This window comes from Diorhabda carinulata, chromosome 10 (genome assembly GCF_026250575.1).
Source record: "Diorhabda carinulata isolate Delta chromosome 10, icDioCari1.1, whole genome shotgun sequence".
Lineage (NCBI taxonomy): Eukaryota > Metazoa > Arthropoda > Insecta > Coleoptera > Chrysomelidae > Diorhabda > Diorhabda carinulata.
In genome coordinates, this window is record NC_079469.1 from 3194996 (window position 1) to 3207122 (window position 12127).

Sequence of the window (12127 nt, forward strand, 5' to 3'; positions counted from 1 at the left end):
CACATGAGAGCTCTAAACTGTGATGTTGCACCTCGAACATGATGACGTGCAGTAGAATCAAACTTTCTGCCCTAGTAAAGTAGAAAATTTATAAATATAAACAATACTAATATTAAAACCTTGGTATAGAATTACTACTTCATCACGGTTTAAAAGAGTATTTGAATTGAGTTAGAAACGGTGCAATATGACAACGCTGTTTATTCAAGACTTTCCCGCGACTCAGGAGTTGTTTGGAATTTCAGAAACTCAGTTCAAATCGTACTGTATCGAAGTGACGTAGGTCTTACCTGCCGAACGGCGCGCACCCACCTGTTTTTTCCGAGTGACGCGTTTTCCATTTTTCAATTGTTTGTAAAAAGTGAAAACGGTGTTAGATAAAGTGATCGGAGAGTTTTTTCATGTGAAAAATATTAATAGCAATTGTATTTTGTGCTTCTACATAGTTACTAAATACTTTCTCTATAGTTTCTACATACACCTTCTAGAACAGGTTTTCAAGATGAAGACGGGGCTTGTTATAATCTTTGTCTTCGGCCTAATGCAAGGTAGGTAGACATCATTGACTGTATATTATGTAAAATGCTTATTTACAAAGTTAAAATTTCAGTTTTTGTGCTATAATAAAATAGCTGTTCGTTTAATTGCATAAAAACTATTTTTAAATTAGTTTTGCTACTAATTATAAATTAATAGTTACCATAATTTGTGACCATGGGTGTTAAACACGGCTTGCAAAACTTTGAAATACATTATTTATGCTTTTTAGTTGTAAGCACGTTATAAATAGAAATTCTATACTCTACAGGTAGTATTATAAAAGTTTTGTATAATTCAACAAATCATCAAAACAGGTATAAATTATTTTTATTTTAATTAGGTTTGAAAAATTAAAAGGCCGACTAGATATAAGTGAATAGGCAGTACCGGCTTTGAAAATATTACTTGTTATACAAATTAAATAATTATAATTTTGATTTATTTCGGAATTAAATGAAATGAATTAAAAAAAATATGATAAATTGTTTGGAAAATACTTTTGTATTCTAATAGAATTGTTTGTAATGAACTGTTTCATTCAGAATATTCCTATGGGATTCAAATCAGAACTGTGTGTTAATTCTTTTATTTTTTGTCGTCGTATTATATAAATACGTCAAAAAAATATGAATTTAACCTAAAAAAAAGCTTGATTCCAATAGTGATGGGTATTATAACATTTAACTACTAGTTACTAAAACATTTTTGATCGATATTTTATCTGGAGTGGATATAAACACTACAAGTTTCGCCAAATTTACAATGAAAAACGAATTTTTTTACGTTGTATCCTAACGACAGATTCTGTTAAATAACTTCAGTGTTTACTAATTCCTATAAATAATTACAAACATTTTATATAAAATAAAAACGTTGAAACTGTTTCATGTAATACTGTTTTATATTTCAATGCTACCAATAGAAGAAAAATTGAACTGGTCAGTGACTCAGTGGGAAGTTATCTTCGAACTATGAATGCCTTGAATACGAATTTATTCAGTATTGACCTCATTCTATTGCAAACGTAGCGTTATTTAAATCGACTAAATAATTATAAAGTATGTTTTTATTGTGTCTCATTGTTTAATTATGTTAGAAATATATAAAATTATGAAGAAAATTGAACTGGAAAGCAGATGTTTCAATATCTCTATAGCTATAACGTGTTTCAAATTCAATTAGATCAATTGAATCTATTAGATTTGAAGCTAGCTAGGATTTGAATGCTACTTAAACTTTAGATTAAATAAGATAGGATTTGAATGCTTTGACTCATTGTGATCCTGTAGATGAACTACCCACCTGGAAGGTAGTCTTCTGGTTTTAAGTAGCCTTTTCCAATGATTCGCACTGACATATGAGGAGTTCAGATGATTATTTTTGTTATATAATAAATCGATTGGACAAGACGCTAGTTATAATAATAATATGACGCTTTAAATATTCCAAATACTTCAACAAGCTGGATCTGTATGAAATATTATCTTTGTTTAAAGAAAGAACCTTTTGGGACCAGTTTGTAGAATATGCACGAAATATCGTTGTACACATGGGGTCTTACTTCATAGGAAAAGCTGCCCCAGAACCGCCCAGACCTAACAAGGCATTTCTGCCCAATTTTTAGAGATATTCATGTCTTATTGACGTGCATTTTATATCTGTCAACTTTCAAAAGCGGAAGTGACATTTACTGTTACACTTTTGGGTCATCTGTCATATTTTTTGAAAGCTTTGAACAGCCCCACAGTTGGATACCAAAGGTCTAGTCTGGATCTTTTTTGAGAAACCCCTGCACTTGTTTGATCTTGATTTTAATTTGGGTTTTTTGACTTTATATGGGATTTCTATATTAGTTTTGAGTTCAGAATTAGACCCAAGTACTTGAATTCGTTTTTATTCGAGCTAACCTCTAATCGCCATTGGTAAACCATTTTCCAAGGATGTTGAGGTAGTCTTGAAGTTTATTTGTGGCTACCTGAAGATTGCTGTCTACTGCAAAGACACAAGTGCCATGTGGCACGCCTGATTTGATGGGTGGAAGAAATTTATGTAAATTAATCCAGCGAATTCCTAATTAATTTTTTTAGGACTATATTTATCAGTATGGAAATTATTATCAAGTACTTTGATAATAATAATGATATCTTTGATAAGGTAATGAAACTATGATCAATGAAGACTCGATGTGGGATTCGTATCTTATTATAATTGTCACACCAATTGCATAAAGCTTGAAATTTTGTTTTATGTGATCCTAATCGAGAAATTCAGTTCCTCTTTGTTTAACTGTCGGTACTTCTCCATGTAAAAAATGTCTTTCATACATCCGAATCAAATTAATGTGAAATTAATTATCAGCACAATGATTCACACAAGCTTCTGTTTAATTGAATTGAAAATGAAAGCCGCAACAATTTGATTGACTTCTAGCTTTTTGAATTTAAATGTAAAAATAACCATCATAACCTCAACTGCATTATTGGAAAGAATCCTCGCGGCAAATTTAAATTATTCATTAAAATATCTTTTCAACCAAAAGATTTCTACGAATAAAATTCGTTACGAAAGCATGAGATTTAATGAGGATATTGTATATTCAAATTATTATAAACTGTTGTTGAAACCACAAATAGATACGAGGTTCGATTGAAAAGTATAATTGTGGTTAACTGCATTGGATGTTTTGTTGTATTTAAATGATAATCATAGAAAACAGATTAAGGGAAATTGCGATGTTTATTCTAAGGAAACCATCGAAGAAAACAAAACAAATAAAAAGTTATTTGAACTTACTTGAACTTGAATACTTACAAGTCTGTATTTGCGATAACGAAAACAATTTGTACTGGAACTTTCACAAAAAGGATGTATTGGTTCGAAAGGTATAAATCAAAGCTTGTTGTCGCGTCTCACAGGGCTACTAATCGGGACTAAACTACAATCATAAACACCGAAGAAATAATTAACAGTTGACATTGAAATAAAGATTTTATGAAGAAAGAAACTCCACGTCTATACGAATAAACAGTTATTTGAAGGTGTTTTGTTGCCAAAGATAATTCTGGATGCATATTTTTTCATGTACTACGAGCTATGGAACGGTTACTTTTGCCTAGACTATGTAGACTTGCGATTAATTCTTACTAGTCTGTATTTGCGAGAACGAAAACAATTTGTACTAGAACTTTCACAAAAAGGATGTATTGGTTCGAAAAGTATAAATCAAAGCTTGTTGTCGCGTCTCACAGGGCTACTAATCGGGACTAAACTACAATCATAAACACCGAAGAAATAATTAACAGTTGACATTGAAATAAAGATTTTATGAAAAAAGAAACCCCACGTCTATACGAATAAACAGTTATTTGAAGGTGTTTTGTTGCCAAAGATAATTCTGGATGCATATTTTTTCATGTACTACGAGCTATGGAACGGTTACTTTTGCCTAGACTATGTAGACTTGCGATTAATTCTTACTAGTCTGTATTTGCGAGAACGAAAACAATTTGTACTGGAACTTTCACAAAAAGATGTATTGGTTCGAAAAGTATAAATCAAAGCTTGTTGTCGCGTCTCACAGGGCTAATCGGGACTAAACTACAATCATAAACACCGAAGAAATAATTAACAGTTGACATTGAAATAAAGATTTTATGAAAAAAGAAACTCCACGACTTATAGATGAGGGGTAGATAGAAGTGAATACTAATTACTTTTAACGATGGAATCCGCCCTTATTCATTATTTTCAACTACACGTTAATCGCCGTAAAAGCGTTCTGTCAGTGAGCAGAGGTTGTCAAATTCTGTTACATGTGTGCATAAACATTAGGCATAATGACAAGTTGGAGGAACAGTGATTTATGTGCTTTTAACGAGTTCTTTTCAGTTAGGACTGTTTTACACATTAGTTGATTACACTTTTACGTCTTAAAGCAACTGCGAATAAGTACAAAATATAAGAAATTGTTTTGCATTTCAATAGAATCACGTAATCTTTGATAATGGAAAAAAAATCGAATTGTACAGTGAACCAAGCAAATCTTCACGCAATTTTAAAGACCTTAGTTTTAAATTTTGACAGAAGCTTAAAAATGATGCAAATAACAAACCTGATTTGTTGCTAATGTATGCTTCTACCCCAGAGGTGAATGCCACCCTTACTCGGGGTGGAAATTTAAAGTTTCAAAATAACACCGGAAATCGATAGAGAATTGAATTTTATGAAGAAAATGTGGAATGAAGTTTTTTATTCAACTCAATAATTTCTGAGTTATTCGCGATTGAAAATTAAAAAAAAACACGTTTTTCAACATTTTTTCGCGAAAAACTGGAAAGTTACGCATTTTTTGGAAAAATTTATTCTTATCAAAATTAAAGCTTATAAAAAAACAAAGAAATTAGTCAGTTTAGATTAAATTTTTTAAATAATATGCATCTACTTATGAGTCACTGAAAGCCAATTTTTCTTTTTCGTAAATTTATTCAGAGGTTTGAGCTCAAATAACGGAAAAACGATCAATTTTTCTTAAAAAATTGTAATAAACATTTTTAAAGTACTTTTGCAGACCTTTAAAATGAGCTTTTATAAAACCGTCTAGCAAGAAAATTAAGCGAGTTATGACGAAAATAAGTTAAGTAACTCGAATTTGAAAAAAAAAAAAAAAAATTAAACCATGTGCGGCAAAATAAAATTAGAATTAATCGTAGCCCATGTTAAATTATTTTTGTTTAAGGCCTAACAACACTTTTCCAAAAGTTTGAATGGTTTGGAACACGTATATTTTGAAAAAAATTGTTTAAAGTGAAATTTTTTTTTCGATTTAAAAAAAAAACGTTATTTTTTCAAAATATCTCAAAAACTATTGGACCAACGAAAGAATTTTTTTGTAACTAAAATTTAGCTTTTATTTTACTGAACATTTTGCTTTTTTTTAACTCACGTAGAATTGAAACTGGCCACGGAAAATCTAGGACCTAGGATAAAACACCTTAAAAATGTTAATCCATTAATTCGATGTTTTGACTGTTCAAAAAAGTTTTTGTTTGAAGTTATGTGGCGGATAATGAATCGTCTTTTGCGATTGGTTTCCCTGATTCTTTGAAATTAGTAGCGCCGTCCTTGATTAAGTTTTTTACAAGAAATGTCCATTGAAAAAGCGTAAATCAGAGTTTCTACCTAATGTCACTGTCATTGTCAGTGACGTTCATATAAAGCGTCGGTTTTTTCACTTTACATCAACTAAAAGAACACATTAAGGGACGTAAATAGGGTTTTTATTCGAAATAAGAGAAGTTGTGACGCAAATACTGAAAGTTGATAAAAAAAGGGGAGATAAAGAAGACGTAATAATGAATTTAAAACTGCTTAAAAAGTATGTTAAGGGCGAATAATCCGAGATCCTTACTTTGATTTAATTCGCCTTGTTTTACAAGATTTTCCTTTTTATAGATCGCGTTATACATAAAGTGTTTGTGGCTTTAGGGAATACTAATAATGAATAAATAAAATATGAACTACGTGAAAAATTGATGATTCATATATTATTTATATATATATACTTACGAGGTGCACGAGGAAAGTAATGGTATTGATATTACATCTACCAAAGATGTTATTTCTCCCAAATAACATTTATACCCTCATGAGTAGTAAGGCGAGAACTGGAGGATGGTACGTCTGTTTAATTGGTGGGTTAAAATCTCAAGAATGTTCTCCAAACTTACAAAATAACGTTTTTAAAAACATTGTCAGTTATAGCCAGTTTTTACAACAAGTTTGTATGGTTTTTTCGATACCAATTTGGCATCAATCTTTCAAATATCCAAAAGTCTATCAAATGTACGAAATTTTCGTCTTGAAACACCTGCTTTAATGTGCTATCACTAGATAAGTCAATTATCATTTCCCGCTCTGTTGTCGTCATATTTTTCAATCACAAACGGGTTTCTAATCGATTCATACTTGGACATATCAAGATCTTTAAAGTAAAACAAGAATTGCTTCCATAGACTTTTCAAATGATTATTAATAAGACCTTTCCTTATTTCTATTTCATCAGCAAAACACGTAATTTTAAAAGTGAGAAACGTGTCAAAGTTATTATTTTTACAAACTTATTATCCACAGCTCCAATTTTTTCGTAAATGCTGCAGAACTATCGCCTTCAGCCTGTAAAAAACGGATCACACTTGGCGGGAATATCAATAGTGGCGGACATGTTTACGTGGCTGTAGCACAACGCCGACTGACGTCTGAATGTCAACAATGGCGGATTGTCTAGTGCGAGAGCTTTGCAGTCGCCTACCGCTTTCTTTTGCACGTGTAGTGTCTGCACAAAGCGCTCAGAGGTTGATAATAAAACGTTCTTCGTAAATCTTCGTTTCACTAGAAAATATGGCGAATTTTGCGAAAAGCTTTCCTCTTAATGGACTATTTATGATAACTCTAAATACTATCAGTAGATCTTCACAAGTAATTGTCTAAGCAATGCGTCCAAACTGCTGGTACTATCTAACTATTCGAACTAGTGCATGTAGACCAGCATTTTTTCCTGCCATAGATGGAGCTCCTGATGCTTTTGTTTATTGAAGTTTGGCGGGAGTAAGCACGGGATGTTCCGAGTGTTTGTCTTTTGTTTCCTCCTCCGTAGACGCTCGGCACCAAACGCGAACGCGAGCTTTTTCGTTCCAGCAAGAGTATGGATGGATGTTTTAGGAGGATTGCTTCAAAAAACGGATCGGAAGAGGTGAGTTCCATACGATTCAATTGAAATCGCGACAGGTCCCGTGCGCTAAATATTCCAATATTTTCGGCCACCTCGAATTAGTAGCGATGAGACTTTGTTTAGAAGAGGAAGATGAAGAAAACCAGATAAATGTCATGGAGAACAAAGGAAAATGCAGATTTTAGATGTATGTAGTATACTTTTGACATTTAATTCCAGATCAGGTATTTGTAGTCGATTTATCAGAAGTATCCAGTTCTTCAATAACCTCTTATTGCCAATATAATAACAAAAACACACTACAATACCGCGGATATTGCAAGATCGTAGTCGTGGGATCATTTCCCTCTCAGACATTCGTCCGACTGTTTGTTCGAAATCGGATTGAAAGGATGCATGGTAGGCGTGCCATGGACATTAGTCCGGCCCTGATAGTCCAATTACAACAAACAAGTACGCTACTGTTTCGAATAACAATCTTTGTTCGAATGTACCGTGGTCTTTCTTGAAATGTAACGGTTTTTACATTTTTTGTTATAACTGTTACTAGGTACTAATTTCATAGTCTGAATTCGTACTATTTCATTTTAGTTTCTGAGAAAAGAACATATTAAACGGTGTTTCAAGAATTAATAGCATAAAGTTGCTTAAAGCCTATCAAAAATTTAACAATTATTAATTGGAATAGAATGAACAAAAAACACTGTTGGGAAATTTTGAAAGATCAATTTTATAGAGTATCTATAAGATAATACCTTTGAAATGTTCTAATGGCAAAGAAAATGATTATAATATAGAAAAAAATTTCAAAAAAATACAAACTAAAAACCTAGTGTATTTTAAGCACCTAGGATAATTCATCCAAACTATAGAACACATTTAAATACGGTCTCATGAGTCGTGGAGAAGTTTTGAAACAAAAATGAGTCATGCAGTCCATACGAACGCTTTGGGCTGTGGGGAAAGTTCAGTTGCATGCCTATAGACCGCACCAGTGCTCAACGTGTTAAAAAAAATTGTACAGGGTGGAAGGAACCGGAGCTGTCTTCTCTCTTAGTCACAATAGATCGCCACGGGACGACATCGCGCGTCCTCTTTAAAATAATGAAAATATCCTCCAGCTCGTGCGAATACATTCCTAAACTATGATCAGGAATCTTGTCTTTAGTTGTTGTCAGTCTAGATCCCTAGTGGGTGTGTTTTGTTTTGAAATCCTCTATTAATCCATGACTATCCAGAAAGTCTTTATAGAATGTCTTGGCAGACTTTGATTTTAACGAATGTTAAAATGTTTGGTAATCCAGGTCCTTATGATGTAATATGGATTCCTCTATTATAATGGCGGTTCTACCTTTTGCAGATTTATCTGGGTAAATACTATGATCGTTGTATCAAATTTTTAATGTGTTTTTGCAATGAATTTGTAGCTTTTGCTGGTGCTCTAATTAATAACTCGTTTGCATTATATTTTAAAATTATAATCTGATAAGCCATATTCAACTTTAGGTATCGCTCCTGAAGCACGGGATCCAAGTTTGAACGCGATCATCCTTTTTACACAATCTATACAAGATTTTCTATAGCAAAGCATCTATATTTGGTAACAATCTTTCCTTGGTTGTAGGGCATGATTTTAAATAAAATTATGGAATATATAAAACACTTACTTACTGCATTTACATCATTTTGAAGGTTACAACAATAAAACACGGATGTGGCAAGATGGCGAAATCTGTCAAAAAAGATCGATTGTCAAATCGATTCGAATCGCAACCTGATGAATCGATTCATTAAAAAATCGAGGTCTAAAAGATCAATTTCTAAAAATTCGTACCCGGACATTCGTATTTCAGTCTACTAACTTATAAATTATAATTTTTTAGTACTTATCTTTTCCAAAAGGTGAAAGTACTTTCATAATCTTTTACTAACAATTTTTCAGATGGAATAAGTATAATAATTCAGTCCGAATTAATTCGAAATGAAACAAGTGCAACAAACCAAGTTGGCATTGTTCAAGTTCAAGTCTGTTGTCGCGAACGGTTCTTTAACTACTTCCGCTGACCTTAAAATAAAATTTTTCTTCTTTTATGGTAATAGAGCGGTAAAATGAATGTCGTTGTTATACTTTCTAGTAATTTGACGGTTCGTCAAAGAAATAGAAATACGGTTTTTATCGACTTTTTTTGTTGATGGAATTGACACAGTCGTGGGTGGGTAGTTCGGTATTAAAGATATCTAGGTCAGGACGTTGTTTAACAAGATCAGAAGACGTTGCTAATTTCACTACGATTACTCAAGTTTGTGAAGTAAAAATAGTTAAACAAACACTAATCGAAATGAGGAAGTTTTGACTGCATATCCGCAGAAATTGCAGAAGAAATTTTGTGTAAACGTATATCATCTTATTAATGGTATCTACCTAACAAAACTATGATTTTTTTTCAATATATTCTCCCTTGATTTCCACGATTCATCTTTTGATTCAAAATCTTTCTACAATCGCCTGTTTAATTTCATTGTCGCTGTTAAATATATCACCCTCAAGTAGGCCTTCAGCTTTGCGAACAAAAAATTGTCGGACGGGACTGAATCACGGCTTTATGGTGGGTGTTCTATCTATGTGCTATCGATAGAACGATCAGTATAAATTAAGGTTTGAAGATGATTTCATGCAAATGTCGGCAGCGGTTCCGCATTAGATAGTCCATGCGCTAGGTCCAATTTTGGCACACTTTCTCCAACATATCGGCCGGTATTTCATGAATAAATGCTTCAATATTGGCTTCCAGTGCGTTAATCGTTCCTGGTTTATCCCTGTAGACATTAGCTTTAACATGGCCCCATAAGAAATAGTCCAAAGGTGTTAAATCATACGATCTAGGTGGCACATTTGTGCCCCAAACGTGAGATCAACTGTTCACCGAAGGCGTTTCTCAAATTGACCATTGTTTCGCTTGCTGTATGGCATGTGGCACCGTCCTGTTGAAACAATTCTTCCATTTTAGGCAAAAAAATCGTCAATCATCACAAGGTGGCATTCGCCATACACAGTAACGTTCCGGTTATCGTCGCTTTTGAATATGATGCCACCGGTCCATAATCCACATCAAACAGTGACTTTTTCGGGATGTATTGTTAGCGCTTGCAATGCTTCTGACTGGTTTTTACTCCAGATGCGGCAATTTTACTTGTTGACGTATCCATTCAATCAGAAATGAGCTTCGTCGCTCAACATAATTTTTCGATCATAAAGTTGATCTCCCTCCAACTTTGCCAGCGCCCATTTACCACGTGAGAGATCGTGTGGCTTCAATTCCTGCACCAGCCGTATCTTATGGGGGTTTTACACCCAAACCCTTTCGCGAAACAGAGGCCCAATTACTGCGAATCGACATTACAGGGTCATATATTTTCTTCGGTTCTCACTGTATGCTTACGTGTTTTAATGTCCAATAGTGTAAACTGGGTACGAAATTTAATCACAAGCTTCCGAATGGTTCCCTCAGTAGGCCGACTAAACTGCCCATAAATTGGAAGAAGTGCGCGATGCCCTCTTTTAACCGAGCATGAATTTCGATAGTAAAATTCAATAATTTGCAAGCGTTGTTCGTTCGTAAGTCGATTCATGATAAAATTATAAACCAAACTGAACCTAACCTAACCAACCTGAACAGTTTGACAATGACATTAGTCACGATTCACACTTGAACTGTCAAAAACAGTGTCGCCAAAAAGATAATCCTTATTTTAAACGTGTGAAGGTGCGTTATTTTGATGGAAAAGTTATTTCTAGAGGATAGGGATTAACCCGACTTATTTTGCGTAAATTTCGTCAATAAAACATGGAAAATGTTGATCATGAGACCAATAATGAGAAAATAATTTAATTAAAGGCGAAACAATTACTTAAAACTAGTCATTTAACTGGCGATGTTTCTATAATAAAATTGTTGATGCCATTAGACTTTCTCGGAGTGTAATTGAAAAAGTAGATCAATTTATATCCAAGAATGTCATTTATTTCACTTATATGTATGTTTTTTGACCAAGCTAAGCGCTTAGTAGTTTATTGTGTTGTTTAAAATAGTCAATTTACTTAATTAGAGTGTTGTTAATAGCGTTTCATTAAAAACTCAAAACATTGCGTATATTTTACTAAAATCTTTTTGATAATCGTTTTCTTGATAATCTATTCAGTCCGAAATACATATTGGCAGTTTTGCGATACGTTTAGCAAATATTTCCAATTCACATTCCAAACCAGACGTACACTAGTGGCGAAATCCATTAAAAATCAAACTAGAATCGTAATTCTGGTTTTATCTTGCAATTCTTAAGAGAGGAATAGTTGTGAGATAAATAAAAATCCCCATTTTACATTCAAGTCGCGTTCGTGCCGTTAAAAATATGAGAAAGACGAATAAGACGAATATATAAACACACAAGGTGTTATTTTTCACCATTCCCCTGATTCACTAAACAGACGTGGCATGATATTTATTCTGAATGGTGTCTCGTGAATCATAAAACGTTAAAAATCATGTTTTATCATACTTGTACTCGATAAAACACTATTTTGTGGATTTGAAATATTGAAATATGACTATTTGCGTTCGAACCATCGACAATTATATTAATATTTGAGAAACAAGTTACACGAGGACCGTTTTTTAGAGTTCAAAACAGACTTTGAATTCTGGATATTCCGTAGACAAAGCAGTAATGGTGAATCTGTCAACTCGTTGAACCAGGTCATCTGAAACGAACTTTCGACACCATCACTCATGAAGTTTTCCCCATGTATACGATTCATTCTCCGATGGATTTCTGCATCACTAGGACCTTCAGACCGTAGGA

The 12127-nt window shown here is 33.2% G+C and overlaps 1 protein-coding gene across 2 annotated transcripts in view; it reads left to right on the plus strand.

Annotated features, from left to right (window-relative positions):
- Nucleotides 1-243: 243 nt before the first annotated feature.
- The window catches only part of LOC130899149 (fasciclin-3), a 285955-nt gene continuing 274071 nt past the window's right edge, over nucleotides 244-12127 (plus strand). The window contains exon 1 of one of the 2 annotated variants that reach the window (XM_057808943.1): nucleotides 244-548. In XM_057808943.1, the coding sequence (XP_057664926.1) occupies nucleotides 503-548 (46 nt within the window). In that variant the 5' untranslated portion in view covers nucleotides 244-502. The remainder of the gene's footprint in view (nucleotides 549-12127) is intronic. The other variant, XM_057808944.1, reaches the window with a different exon arrangement.